At 42.6% G+C, this 15,204-nt stretch overlaps 1 protein-coding gene across 20 annotated transcripts in view; it reads left to right on the forward strand.

The window, feature by feature from the left end:
- The window catches only part of LOC126987850 (uncharacterized), a 122,452-nt gene that overhangs the window by 26,592 nt on the left and 80,656 nt on the right, over positions 1–15,204 (forward strand). For 12 of the 20 annotated variants that reach the window (XM_050845305.1, XM_050845286.1, XM_050845289.1 and 9 more), the window contains 9 exons: positions 781–1,110; positions 1,836–1,955; positions 2,385–2,468; positions 7,464–7,595; positions 8,038–8,133; positions 9,491–9,592; positions 9,922–10,029; positions 11,385–11,483; positions 13,931–14,518. The exons of 1 other annotated variant lie outside the window; for it this stretch is intronic. In XM_050845305.1, coding sequence (XP_050701262.1) covers positions 781–1,110; positions 1,836–1,955; positions 2,385–2,468; positions 7,464–7,595; positions 8,038–8,133; positions 9,491–9,592; positions 9,922–10,029; positions 11,385–11,483; positions 13,931–14,518 — 1,659 coding nt within the window. The remainder of the gene's footprint in view (positions 1–780; positions 1,111–1,835; positions 1,956–2,384; positions 2,469–7,463; positions 7,596–8,037; positions 8,134–9,490; positions 9,593–9,921; positions 10,030–11,384; positions 11,484–13,930; positions 14,519–15,204) is intronic. 7 more of the 20 variants (XM_050845296.1, XM_050845297.1, XM_050845298.1 and 4 more) reach the window with 3 other exon arrangements.

Below are 15,204 nucleotides of genomic sequence, written 5' to 3' on the forward strand. Positions count from 1 at the left end.
CATCTTTGTATCTGTCTGTCTGTCGTTTTCTCTTTTTGTCGTCCTCATCTTTTCCGCTGTCTCTGCATTGTTACCATAACGGGAGGGTCGCAGGAAAGTGTTCGAAATGACCAGGTTGCTGCTATTATGTACACCCATGATTCTCTCTCTCTCTCTCTCTCTCTCTCTCTCTCTCTCTCTCTCTCTCGCATATGACACACTGCTCTCTTTTACGCATATGGCACACTGGAAATTCAGTTCAAGTGGGTCTTATGTCTAATACGGATGGGCTATTTGATTATGACGATTTTTTAACTGTCAGCAGAATCTATGTTTTTTCATCTTAGTCATTGTAGAATATTCGAATACACAATTCTTGAGTCGGTGTGGGGGTTGGATGGAGAGAGAGAGAGAGAGAGAGAGAGAGAGAGAGAGAGAGAGAGAGAGAGAGTAAACATATAGCAATGCATCGAATATATCGAGAATACAAACAGACGTAATTGAAGTTGTTATTCCAATTGTATCATCATTCACGGATTCACATGTCATGAAATTGTTTATGTTGGAATAAGTATTGCCGCCAAGTTGTTCGTTTTATTTTTATACCCAGTTATAACAAACAAACACATTAACCGACTTACTACATACATATAACTAACTACTCTTTATCTACCTTCAAAATTCTACAGGTGGTGCTAACAAACCAGGTTATTTTTTCATCCTATCATTTTCTTATTTCAGGCAAGATCAGCAAACAAACTAACTTACCACATTCCCTTTCTGCCTCCCCGCTCACCACAGGAGGCCAGCGCAAGCAGCTCCGCGAATGAACTGGACACTGACGACGAGAAAGAGGCCCCGCCTGCCCCCACACCTCCCTTGTTCAACGGGCACGCTGTGGTGACCCAGGACTTCCTAGCCAACAACGGGCATCTCATCCCTGAGAACGAAGACACACTCAGCGACTCCCAGCCCCTCATCAGCCCCGAGCCCAACAAGAGAGAGACCTTCCATAGTCTTCTACACGCCTACCAAGAGAGCTCGCAGTCCCCTGCCAAAGAGTCTGTCACCAGCCACGCCTCCGCGCTCAGCGACGAGGAGGAGCTGGCCGGCGTCAACGTGAAGCAGCTGGTGAGTGAATGCGTTGCTTGGTGGGTCTGTTAGTTTTGGGTGTACGACTAATGTTGTAGTTGTTACTACTACTACTGCTGTTACTACTACTACTACTACTGTTAGTACTACTACTACTGCTGTTACTACTACTACTACTACTACTACTACTACTGCTGTTGCTACTACTACTACTACTACTACTAATACGAATAATATTGGTGATGATAATATAATAACAATAATAATAATAATAATAATAATAATAAGACTAATAGTAATGATGATGATAAGATAAGATAATAAGATAAGAGAAGGTGGCGCCACTATAAAACACTTGCCTGCGCCATGACGGGCTGGGGCCGACTACCATCCAGGCCACTCAAGCAAGCCTGCCGTCGCAATGGGCATAGACGCTAAAAAAAATAAAAATAATAATAGTAATGATGATATAATAATAATAATAATAATAATAATAATTAGAAGAATGCACCTCCTCCTCCTCCTCCTCCTCCTCCTACTACTACTACTACTACTACTACTACTACTACTACTACTACTACTACTACTACTATTGCTGCTCCGCTGCTTCTATTTTTCATTATATTCATCTTCCACTACTGCCTGCTATACCATTCCTCATACGGCTATCACCACCTTAATGACTGCTAATAATAGTAATGCCACCACTACCAACACCACCATTACTATTCCGAGCTAACCTTCACCCCCTCCATCCGCCGCAGCGAGTGTGCTACCTGAGCGCGGCGCAGGACGTCACCAAGCCCGCCTCGACCACACACAAGGCCGAGATCAAGCCAGACATCAAGGCAGAGCTGAACGCCAGTGTCAAAATCAGTAGTCTGGTAAGTGTCTCGCCTCTTGAACGGAGTAACTATACCAAACAGATATGGTTATAGGTTTCATTATTCTATTACATTAGTCTAGCATTATTTTTCCCTCTATTTTTACCCTCGTATTTGAAATTTACATATGTAATGGTAATAATTATATAAAAATCTCACTACATAGATACTCTTTGAGCTGAATCCTTTGCGTGAATATCTCTTAGAATACTTAGATGATGCTCTGACGTCATCATTATTATTTTGATTGTACATGATTGAGTGGTGTATCTTCCTGAAGCAATTCTACATCAATAAATCAATTAAATTCGCGTGACTGTGTTACAGTATGTGAGGCGATTCTTAACAACACAGATCAGTAATAAAGCAGCACCAGCGACTGTTCAGGTCCATCCCTCGCCTATACTCACTCTCCCCTCGCCCCTCCAGGTGGACACGTACTCGACCCCTCATCGCCCCACCACCCCCTCCAGCCGCCCCGACGACCTTACGCCCGTATCTCTTCAGTCACTGGTGAGGCGCCTACTACTCTTTACCTTTAAGAAAGACTATTATCGAGGTCTTATTGGGGTCCCTTTCATCTTAGTCTCATGTTGCATTAGGTTAGGTTAGGAAATGTTAGGTTTTGTTACGCTGAATTGTGTTCAGTTTAGTTAAGCCGTTAAAGAAAAAAAAATAGAGTGTTCTTTTTTAGGTTAGTAAATACGGTTTCCAAGGTCGTTCTGGCTAAAGTATAGATTTGTAAAGACTGCTTTCTAGGCTGCTTGGGTTGCTTCACCTCTTAGAGGTTCCGGGCTTGGTAAAGATAGATACTTTGGCTGGTATTACAAGACACTTTCCCTCCTCACATCAGCTACTTTCTAAGGAAGGGGGGAGGGGATATCAGTTCTAAATGAGTGTTTTCAGGCTCATGGTACAGAAGAGAAGAAGAGGATTAAACTACCACCATAAAAATAAACTCTGCTCCTGCAACCACTGTCAAATAGGCCTTGTCAAATAGGGTGTTCTTGGTCTTAAAAAAGTCCCTTTAAGTACAGGAGCAGCACACTGGAGGCATTTTTTTATTAATATCTGCCCTTGAGTTGCTGCCTTCAGTGTAAAAAAACTGGGTAAGGATAAGTAAGGTTAGTTGACACCATATTCTAGATCGTTGGGTTGGTCCCAGAATTATTTGACTAGAGTTAGTTAGGTTTATAAAGACTGTTCTATGTCGGCTTAAGGTCTCAGGTTTCCCATAATACTGCGTACATATTTTGCCTGTTTGGCTGAGAAAGTAACGATATAAATCTTTAATAATTATCATCAAAACAAGCACTGCTCAAAAAAGTAATTAGTGCAGCCTCATCAGGTGGTCAGTTTTAATACCAGTTGGCATCTAAACATACGCCGCAACGCTCTCCCATATCCCCGACGAGCCCAGAACAGTGTATTGTTGTCTGTCACTTCCTGCTCCTGCCACACGATAGATAAGGGAGATAAAATGTGACACTAGTTCTGTTTACCTCCTCCTCCTCCTCCCTCTGCTCTTCCACTTCTTGCATCTCCCGTTTCTGCATACACATCTACATTCCATTATATCTCTCTCCTCTTGCTCCTTCTCCTTTTCCTCCTTTATCTCTTTTCCTTCCCGTACACCCCCCTCCTTGTTTTCCTCCTCGTTTCATGTTCTATCTTCGCCCCCTCCCGTGGATACTTCCTCTGCTTCTCTGCCTTGTTATATATTCTTCATTATCTGCCAGTCCTTTCTTGTGCTTTTACTGCATTCCCCCTTTATCCCCAGTTTATCCCACCTCCTCCTCGTTTATCTGCCTCCCGCCTTCGCCTCCCAGTTTCCCTCCTCGTACTTCTCCCCTTCTCCCTGCATATTATCTCTCACTCCTCCCATGTCATATCTACAATCAGTTCCTCTACAATGCATTACTCAGCCTCCATCTGCTCAGTCTGCACCTCTACCGCCTCGCAGTGACAACCTGTGATAGCTCGCGTTGTGTCTAGGCTCACGCTAGGAAGGGTGACGCTCAAGTGCAGCTCGTGTTCGATACAGTGGCGTGGAGCAGCAAGGCCTGTAAGAGGTGAATTTAAGTGCTGTGAGGAATGGGTTGCATCCTGTGACAGCTTTTATTCTTAATGTCGGTGCTTGCCTCTGGTCAGTCTTTCCTCCTCTTGTCTAAGAAATTTCTGATTCCATATCGTCACCGTCGTAAGCAAAGAGCCATTATTTTCTACTTTACAGGAAATAGGAAAAGAACTGTCATCATCTCATTTGGCTTAATATTTAGGCAGATATGAAAAGGTCAATTCTAGAACACTCAAACCCTGAATGACGAAGGCAACTATACAAAAACGGGCGTCACGTGTTAAAAAATTGATGTAGACAAAATCCTGGAAATCGCTGAAAAATGACTTAGGCGATTATTTTAAGAAAGTGACGATATGCAACCATGAAGAGTATACAGGCGATTATTTTATGAAAGTGACGATATGCAACTATGAAGAGTACAGGCGATTATTTTATGAAAGTGACGATATGCAACTATGAAGAGTACAGGCGATTATTTTATGAAAGTGACGATATGCAACTATGAAGAGTAACTCGTAACCTCTTTTGTGGTTGATAGTTCTGGTGGTGATGATGGTTGTGGTGGTTCATGGTTCTGAAGAGTGTTTACAGATGATGAGGGGGCTGAGAAATAGTTCCGGTGATGGAGATGGTGTAATGGCGAGTAGTTCTGAATAGCGTCTTCAGAGTCGTGGCATAATGATACAGATGATGGGTCTGATGGTTACGATGATTTATAGTTTTGATGATTAATAATTCTGATGACCGTGTTCAGAGCAGTGACCACTTTTTAACATTAAAGTGACATAATGAGAAGCCGTATTTATATTTTCAGTAACTTCTTTTTTACTAAGGAGGTTAAGATCAAGGTAGAGTCTTCTATACCCTGTTTGAAGACTCGCATGCATGCTTCCTTGTGCTTTCTTAATTCACTTCCTTTTACTAAGTCTTCACATAGAGGCTTCCTTGTCTTATATACACGTCCTTGTACTGTCTGTTCGGTATACTTTTCACGGCGAGGACAAACTTGAATCCTTTCTGTTAGTTTCTATACTTTTGGTGCCTAATATAGTTAACTTCATTTACTTCGTACTCTTTATGTAGTTATACTTTATATACGCCCATGTTATACTTTTGTTGTATTTGTTATTAGGGCATAGATGAGGGCTGGAAGATGTCCTTAAAATCCTTCCTTTGCAGATGAAGTCATGGCGTGGCTGGTGGAGGAAAGGGTCTGTCGATTTCCTTACTTATTTCTGCATCCTCTTACTTTTATCTTGCACCACTAACAGATGCTGCCTCCCACATGTAACATTATGTTGTTTCCCTATTTTTTTCCATGTTCTCAGCCAGCGTTCATAACTGCTGCCAAACTTTTTTTTGCGGTAAAGGAGATTGACCAACAGCAAAACAAATGAAATGTCCGCAATACGCTTCAGATGCAAAAAAAGTGGTTTACTAAGAGTAGTGGATGAGTGGAACATGCTTGGCAGTTATGTTGTGAGAGGCAGTACAGAAGATGCTTTCAAGAGAAGGTTAAATAGTTCCCGGAAAGGAAGGAGAGGTGGTGATGGGTAATTTTGGGTTCACAGGAACTGCTTTGTTTAGGCTGACCTGCCTCTCGCAGATTCCTTTTGTTATGTTATAAAAATATGGTAATAGATGCAGAGGTAACTATTAAAAGACAGAATTATAAGGTATTTTATAAACTCATTCAATCAAACATTTCATCGGTTAAATTGCAGAAATAATGATTTAGCACCTTCTCATGAATTCCATATGAAAATAAAATAAATTTTAGCGACTTCTCAAAGATGACCTTGCCGTATTGGAGTTGGGCATGTGTGTTAGGCGGTTATGATAGCAAGGCTGATAACATATTTGTGGCTCAGTCCGTATATAGAGCAGCTGCGGCGCTTTATCTGTGTGTGCGTGTGCGCGCGCGTCTGTGTGTGTGTGTGTGTGTGTGTAATTCACCTCGGCCTGATCACGAGTTGGACTCGCTTTCGCCAGCAGGTACCCTCACGACGCGAGCAATGCTCATTATCGTCGATCTCTGAGTACTGCCAGGACCTCACACACCACACACCCCATCCCCCTTGCTCAAGGGGGGGACAGTAACCACTTCTAGTCAACGGAAAGAATCCGGCCTGAGCGGGGCTCGAACCGCCGCCTGTTTGGCCGTGAAGCCTCGCAGAGCGGCGCTCTAACCAATTGAGCTACCGTAGCGTTGTGTGTGTGTGTGTGTGTGTGTGTGTGTTCACTCGCTCGCTCGCTCGCTCGCCCCATCACTGCCTGTTTGTCACAAGACCCAAACATGTGATGGTCTTTGAAGGTTTTTTTTTTTTTTTTTTTATACAACACAACGCCAAAAGCTGGACGTTCCCTTTTCTGACGTGTGTTTGTGCTCCTTTATTTACATTTTTATTCTTATAAATGAGTGGCAATGGCTTTTATCTGCGAGTTCCATATTGCATTGCCGTGATGATTAGTGCCAGTGTGGCGTTGAGTCTCGTCCCCTTGTTTTAGTCCGTCCGCCTTGTTTACATACACACACAGGGGTGGAAGAATTTCGGCACGGCACCGTGTCTATTGTCAACTGCTTGTCATACAAGTGGTGTAGGTTATCTCATCACATTTACCGACATACAAGGGGTGCAGGTTGTCACATTCATCACATTTACCGGCATACAAGGGGTGCAGGTTGTCACATTCATCACATTTACCGGCATACAAGGGGTGCAGGAACAAACTTTCATATTTCAAGCATTTTTCAAATTCAAAACATACGTTATCATTTACTTTCATGAAAATAAAAATAAACTTGGGTGGAACAATATCGGTAAATGTGATTGATAAAACCTGCACCCCTTGTATGTCGGTAAATGTGATAAATGAGATAACCTGCATCCCTTGTATGTCGGTAAATGTGATAAATTGACAACCTGCATCCCTTGTATGACAGGCAGTCGACAATTGACACGGTACCGTGCCGAAATTCATTCACCGCTGTGTGAATGTAAACAAAGCGGACTGACTAAAACGTTTGCTGATGGGAGTAGCTCTTCTGATCAGTAATTTCTGCCTTAATGAATCCTGAAAGCAGGCATGAGATCATTATTACACTGCTCATATATAACTGATCAGTGTGAGAAATAAGTTGTTCATTAATATTTTGAGTTTTTTTTAAAGTTTTAGTTCTTGGTGTTTTATATGCATGAATTTTACATAGTGTGTGTGTCAGTGTCCCTGTCTTTTGCTGTAACCTTTACGAGACATGGTCCGACGTGTATTTTAGCGTAGCATAGCATAATGTAGTGCAAACCAGACACCTAGCTATGGGTGATGACAGTTTAAAGTCGATCGAGTTTAATGTAATGCTCTCGCCGAAGAACAGAACAAGTCACTGTCAGCAAGTTAGCTAACCACACCGCCACTGCCCACCACAGAAATCCGCTTATGAGGCGACGGCGACGGGAGCCAACGGTGCGGGCAGCAGGCCTGGCAGCGGCAGCGGCAGTAGTCCAGTTAGTGGCGGCGTTACACCCAAGGAGGAAGTGAACGTGTCCCTCCAGCAGCTGGTAAGTCGTGACCCCTACACACTCATCACTGGCACGTTCTTCATTTGCTCATTCGTTCTTTCTTTCATGCATTTATCCTTATGTATCATCCCTCATTCAGGACACCTCTCCTCCCGAAATTGACCTCTCTTTCGGCCACCTCTTTTGATTCTTTTTTTAGGAGCAGCGAGTAACGGGCTTTTTTTTTATTATTGTTTCCTTTTTTTGTGCCCTTGAACTGCCTCCTTTGTTGTAAAAAAAAAATCATATTTATTCAGTGAGTCAGTCCCTGTCAGTCAGTAAATCATTGAATAGTTCTCCTTAAGACTAACTGATCACTGTTGTGGAAGTGTGTCTGAAGTCTATGGTTGGCTGTTCCAGTTTCATGTGGTTTACTTTATCTGTGTTATCTGTGCATCTAATTGTATCTGTGGTTGACTGTGCCTGTGTCGTGTGTCTACAGCGTGAGGAGTACTGCCGCTCTGTGCAGGACGGCCAGATCCAGAGCCACACCCCCTCCCGCCAGACCCTCAGCACGGGCGTCTCCATCAGGCAGCTGGTAAGTACCTCGAGGGACGCCTGACAATTATTTTCAAGAGTCGATGGTCAGCGCATTTGATGTTTTTGTAAGGCAGGTGTTTTCGTGTTCAGTAATTTGTGTAATTCGGGCTTGTTTTTAAAATGCTTTCGTAATTCCGTCATTTGCGTGTAAGCCCACATTTAAGGGAAATTATCTGCGCATTTCATCATTTTTCCAAGCCGGGACTTTTCGTGTTAAATTGCCTTGGTGACGTGTAGTTTTCCTGGTAAGCAGATTTCGTAAGTCGGTTGTTTGCGGATCAGGCCACTCGCTTATCCCGGAAACTTGCCTGTATGTACGAAGTCGACTGCCCCCGCGTCAAGCTCAGGTCACTCGCTTATACCGGAAACTTGCCCGTGTGCGTGAAGCCGACTGCCTCCGCGTTAAGCTATCATCCTAACTCGCCTCTTTAATAATATGTTTTCGCAAGTTGGCAGGTATCTTATCGAAATTACTCTGCAAATTATCTAACTGACACTCGTTGCGAACCATTTTTTGTTTGCCCATTTGCTGCGTTACTTTTTTTTTCTAACTTTTTTTTTCTGGAGAAGCATCGTTTGTATAGTATTCCAGTGTTTCGTCCGTGTGTGCTCGTATTTCTCGCGCAACTCTCTTAGACCATTTGCCGTTGGGTACATGTGCAGTTCCTTTGGTGCGTGGTTCTCATATCTTTAATCACTTCTCTGATGTTTTAAAATGTATCACTTTCTTCATTTTTCTGGTGCTTGAAATATGTCATTCTCTGTTTCTTCATATCTGTGGGGTTTGAAATGGTTAATTGTGTTAAAATGCGTCATTGGTTCTTCCCATTCAGTTATTTTGTTGAAGTTGTGGGTAATGTAGCGCTTGTTGAGCTACTCTTTACAATGTCTAGTCTGGCATACCCATTTTGAAGGACCAGTCGGAGCGGCTACGATCTGATCATTTTAGTTTTACTCATTAAGGCATTCAGCTTAGGTCAAGGCATACGTCGCGATATATAGTTGCTTGTATACTAACACTGAATTACGCTCGCTGCAAAACCTGTAACATAATTATTAAGAAGTGGCTTGCATGTGAAAATCATTGTTAGATTGAAATTAACATCTTCACTGAGTGTGTTGTGAAAGCATTTGTTTGTATGTGATATCTTCATGTAGTGTGTTCGTGTTGTTGCGCCTTTGTTTTTAGCTGGCATGTGTTAATGTGCATATTAACAGTTTTGATTCTATATAGCTGTTGCTTTAGCTTTTTTTTGTGTGATTGTGTGTCTGAGTGAGATTCGCATCATATCCCCTCACAAACCACTAACACGCTTGCGCCCCTCCCCTGCCTGGGCCGTCGCCTCGTTGTACAGACTCGGAGCATGAACGACTTGCGCGGTGTTGGTCGCGAGTCACAGTGTTCTGTGATCGAGTGTGACCGTCCTGCGCTGGCCTCCGTCAACGTGAAGGCCTTGGTGAGTGTGTGTGTGTGTGTGTGTGTGTGTGTGAGAGAGAGAGAGAGAGAGAGAGAGAGAGAGAGAGAGAGAGAGAGAGAGAGAGAGAGAGAGAGAGAGAGAGAGAGAGAGAGAGAGAATTATTGTTTCATAGTTCCAATGTATCTCACTAAGTACCTTTTGCGTTTTGTGTGTCATGGTCGAGGTCATGAATGTAGTGTGTGGGTGGGCGAGGTGGGGGGGAGACTGATGTGTGCAGGTATGTATATAGTTAAGGTGTGTGAAGTGCGTGGTGAAAGCTGTTTTTAACCTGCATGTGTTTGTGTTGCTGTGCTGGTGCCTGGAAACAGACTCGCAGCTTCTCTGACCTGACGCGACTTGGTGAGCCCGCCTCGGCCACGACCCCAACCACACCCCGACACCTCTCCCCAACACGCTCCGTCTCCGTCAAGAAGCTGGTAAGTCCCGCCGAGGCAAGGCGCGTGTCAATAGGTCTTGCGGGCAGGTCATACATGGGGTTCCGTCGGCGTCGCTGCCAAGTATAAAATAACTAAAATGCTGTTAAAAAAGGAAATAAAGTAGGAAGCCGACAGACTGATCAAATATAGAGAACTGCCTTGTTGCTTCATTCTTCATAGTTTCTTATAAAAAGAAGAAAATACAATAGAAGGGCGGTTCCAAAGTTTATCAGTTCAATAAAGATAGCAAAAGAAGCAACAATGCGGGAGAGGACTTAAAGGATATTGAAAGCAAAATATTCAAACGTCACTGCCTCTTGACGATTTATTGAATAAGGGCAAGAGTAATCACCACTTTTCGACGATTAATAAAGTGTAATTACCTAACATTTACTTTTTAATAATACAGTGTATATAGTGTATCTAGAAACCACAGTGCAATGAGGTTAGTCTCCTCAGAACAGACCTGCCCAGACGACTCGTTAATGTAGACCCTGCGGCGAGGCAACTGTAGGGCGGCTTAGTTGGTAACAATGATTAAGAAAGTTTCCGTTGGTATTTTATCGCTTAAGTAATACCGCTTCAACTTAGCCATGTTTGAACGGTAGAGTGTTCCTTCGTATCCTAGTGACCGAAGTAATCATAAACTTGTTGTAGTCATGGTAGAACTTTTACGCATTCTAACTTGTCATGTTTATGGGCGGATTAGATCAAATTAGAGACAAAAAACACTTCAAACAAAGTTAATTACGTGTATCCACACCTGCTGAGATTGGTCTTTTTCATGCTGCAGCATTGTTCACTGAGATAATTTACATACGTACTTTTATTGACACGTAACTTGGCCGATCTCCAACATTTAAGGCAAAAGAAGCGTCATGATGTAAATATATTTTGGTTGAGTTGAATTTTAGGTAAATCGTGTTTAGTACTGGAAAGAGACTGATACTTTTTGCTGCTGTTTCCATCATCAGTGTACTCGCTGACTGGCTTGAAATTGCCCTGTTCTTTCGCAGATTTATTGCTGTGTGTTTTAGATGGCATTGACTTAGCTTACGAACTGTTGATAAACTAGACTAGCCTTGACGCTTGTGCCAGTAGTTAGAAGAGAGCTGAGTAGCATAGAAAACTTAGTGACCTGGTATTACTGCTACTACTACTACTACTACTACTACTACTACTACGAATACTAATACTACTGCTGCTGCTGCTACTACTACTATTACTACTACAACTACTACAACTTCTACTACTACTACTACTACTACTACTACTACTACTACTACTACTACTACTACTACTAGTGCTTTTACCGCTGCTGCTATGTTACTAACTTGCTAATGTGCTACTAACAGCGGGCGAGTTATGGTGACCTGAGCACCCTGACCAGCAGGGAGTCGGGCGGCCTCTGGGACTTCTCCGGCTCGCCCTCCCTCCCTCACTCCCACGCCATGGTGAGTTGATCGACCCTTTTTTCCCGACGCACTGTTTTGTCCTCCTCACACCTGACTGCCTGCCCTGATAACCTTGTGTTCTTGTGTTTTCTCTTCTCACACTGTTGGCAAGTCAGTTTTCATTCATAATAGCACGTAATTTGTTCTTAGTAAGTGTTGTTCTTGACCCACTGTTGTTTTGCTCTCCTCGTACCAGTGTGTCCTCCTTGTGTCCTTATGTTCTGCTGCCCTCGTGTGTTCCCTTATCATACTACTTTTAAGGAAGCATATTTTTTTTTTCAGAATGGCACGTAATATATTCTTGAGTCCAGGTTTTGTCTTTTGATATGTTGTCTTCGTTCCGGTTCTTATTTCCCGTTCGGAGTGGAAAATTTTGGCGGCTTTTCCGATACCCTACGCCCCTGTCTACCCAGCAGTGAATGGGTACCAGGTATTAATCGGGGGTTGTGTCCCGTCTCCTGGGATCTGTTTCCTTCTCCTATAATTCCTTCCCCTTCTGTCTCTCTCCGGCATATGACCACAGATGTTGCGCCGACTAAACGAAACTTTCCACCTTTCCCGGTTCTTATTTTATCCTGGTTTCCCTTAATCTCTTTTCATATTCTTTCTTGTTTGGTGATTTTTGTTCTTTATGATGTCACTTTTGCTTTCTAGGTCTGTGATTTTCCTTTAGTCTCTTTCTTGTTTTGTCGCCGCATCTGTCCTTGTGTCTGTTCGAGGTTCTTATCTCTTCTATAGTATACATAAGGTCACTATGGTTCCCTGAATCTGTACTTGTTCTTTGTATCTACTATTTCAGCCTTAGGTACAATGAAGCACAATACCTCATAGACTTAGCCCTTTACGTATACTCAAGCCCTCTTGTCAATTTGTCGTGTACGTGTCGGCATTTCTAGTTCAGTTTCCTCTTTTGTCTGCCCTTCGCCTACTCGTTCAGCCTCACACATGCATAATTCTTCGGTCTTGTGTTCTGACTGATGTGTTCTCCTACGGTTCGTGGTATTTATTGGTTGTGAGACGTAATTGACTGTTCTTTCGGCCACCTCTTCGGAATCTTTACAGGAGGAGCGAGTTGCGGGCTTTTTTTTATTGTTTCCTTTTTTTCTGCCCTTGTGCCGTCTCCTTTGCTGTAAAAAAATAAAAATAAAAGGAGACAAAGAGCGACGACGTAGGGTTGGATTATGCTGTGCACTGTGTTGTGGTTGTTTGGTTGTGTTGTCTCGCTCACTCTCTCTTCGTTGCAGAGGTGAAGCGCATATAGAAGTTTGCGAGTTTTTTTTTTTGTTTTTTTTTTTTACAGCAGAGGAGTCAGTTCAAGGGCATAAAAAAGACAACAAATGTGAAAAAAAGCCCGCTAAAGTTAATGTTTTGTTTATACATGTATGTACCAATTATAGGAGTATTGCAGATTTTTTTTTTTTATTGTCTATTTACTCTTGGGGATATCACATTACTTTTACTTATTCGTTTATTTATTTTATTTTATATCGATTTTTTTTAATCTCTCGGAAAGAAAGAATATACTACAGTTATTACGGTTGCATGTGATATTATGGAAGTATACATATGAATATTATATACACTTGAGTACGCGCGTGGATATAATGAATCATGTATGTTCAGGGATAGCAAGGTAACACTTCTTTGGTTCACTATATAGCTTATTCGTTCCTTGGTTTACTGTTTAGGTTGAAGTAAGAGGCACTTATAGTACTTATCACCTTCTTTAGATATGGTTTTGAAATTGTTACCCAAGATATAGACTTTAATACCCCATCACATCATCCATCACAAGTCTTTATACACAATATTATTCAAATTAACTTCGCCAATAAGCCGCTCTCACTTCCTTATAAGTGTGCATCACTGGTCACTCCACAAGCAAGCCACGCCCCTCGTCAACTCAGGCTGCAGGGGATTGATGGAAAAATTAATTTGTCAAAAATGTTTGTCTCTTTTCTCTGCTGTTGTATATCATTGGCCAGTCCACAAACCAGCCCCACCTAGACTGCATAAATTATGATTGGTGGATGCTGGCAAAGGTTGATTCTTATTGGTGATTTTTTGGCAGGCGAGGGTGGGGCACATTGGTGGAGTTATTTGAACAGAGTATACGTATGTCATGTTTCAAGCTACACATACGGGTAGTTTTCGTTTTACACGTGCTTAAACTTCGAATTTTGGAAGAACGCAATGCACAAATATCTGATTTTGTTGTTATTATGTTTTCTCTTTACGGAAACAAACCCTTTCATTTACCATATTATCTTATGACAAAACGGGTTAAACAACGCGAAATAACTTTATGGCCTTTTTAGGAACGTAATCCTCGCGTAAATCGAGAGCTACCTACCTTGAGCATTTATAGTCTTACTAATATTAATGTCACTGATGTATTAAACTTCTAACCTTCTCCTTTATACTGTTGCTTTTCCTCGACCCATTAGAGCCGAAACACCTTCCATAAACCCTCTGAGTCCCGAATCCCCAAACCTTCCACGCAGAAAGCTCCCGTCACCTCCCGATCATCTGCTAAGCCTAGTCAGACCGCACCCAAACCTAGCCAGACCGCACCCAAACCTAGCCAGACCCCACTCAAACCTAGCCAGACAGCACCCAAACCTTCGGCTAAACCATCACCTAAGCCCTCCCAAGCCCATTCTAAGGCTTTTTCAACCCTCAAGCCTTCCCTTGTTCCACCCGGTACCCTTTCAAAGCCCACTACAGCGACTTCCCGCGCCGCTAAACAAGTCCAAACCCGCAAAGACATGCCCAGCAAACAGACAGACCCCAAGAAGCCAAAGTCATGCTCTGGCCAACCCTCTCAAAGAGCCTCTGAGATGAATGACAAAAAAATAGACAAAAATTCAGCTCGTAAAGTCGCCGCCAAGCAAGCCAAGGCTGAAGACGATCCTGAAGCCGCGCTCGAGACACAGAGTGATAACGTAGACGAAGAAAGTTACCTAATATGGAAACATGAGAAGTCCTCGCCTCTTCTTCCCGCCCCTGTACCGCCCCCCAGTGCCCAGAACCAGGTATGCACTGGGTACACAGAAGCGACCTGTATGTAGACCTTAATTAATGGACCGGGACGTTGGTTAGTGTATGTTCGTCACTCGTACGCAGCCTTCCAATTAGTACGTAAATTGGAGAAAGCAAACCTTCATATTCATTCTTTTTTGTAACTGTTCTTATTTCTGTTATGCAAAATTGAAATATGTGAGAAAAATTAATTATCGTCTGAGTAAAGTTTGATAAAGTCTGCAATTCAGAAGTACATTTTTGTTCCTAACTGTTAATTTTCCCGGAGCAGTTTTTCTTCGATGGTTACTAAATGGAATGGTTATCAAGCATACTCTAGTTGTAATGTACTGGAAAGTCCGTAATTAAACCAACGCTGTATTTTTCTATGAACCGTCTACGCTATAGCAACGGTATGCAGCATTGTTTACGGCATTCAGTGGAGGCACGTCATGATTCAGCAACACGACACTGGTAATTGATATGCCATAACACACTTTTCGACTGATATACTTTAATGAATAGTTACACCTGGCACCAGTGACTGTTAGAAAACGAATATAGGCGCTTGTAGTAGTAATAGTAGTAGTATATTGATCGTATTCATAAGGGCCTCATGTGGTGAGACAATACAGCTATATCATACTATATCTTAGGAATCCAGGTTTCCACTTTGATGTTTGCTCAGTTTCTTTTGACT

Source organism: Eriocheir sinensis, chromosome 66, assembly GCF_024679095.1.
Source record: "Eriocheir sinensis breed Jianghai 21 chromosome 66, ASM2467909v1, whole genome shotgun sequence".
In the NCBI taxonomy this organism is placed as follows: Eukaryota; Metazoa; Arthropoda; class Malacostraca; order Decapoda; family Varunidae; genus Eriocheir; species Eriocheir sinensis.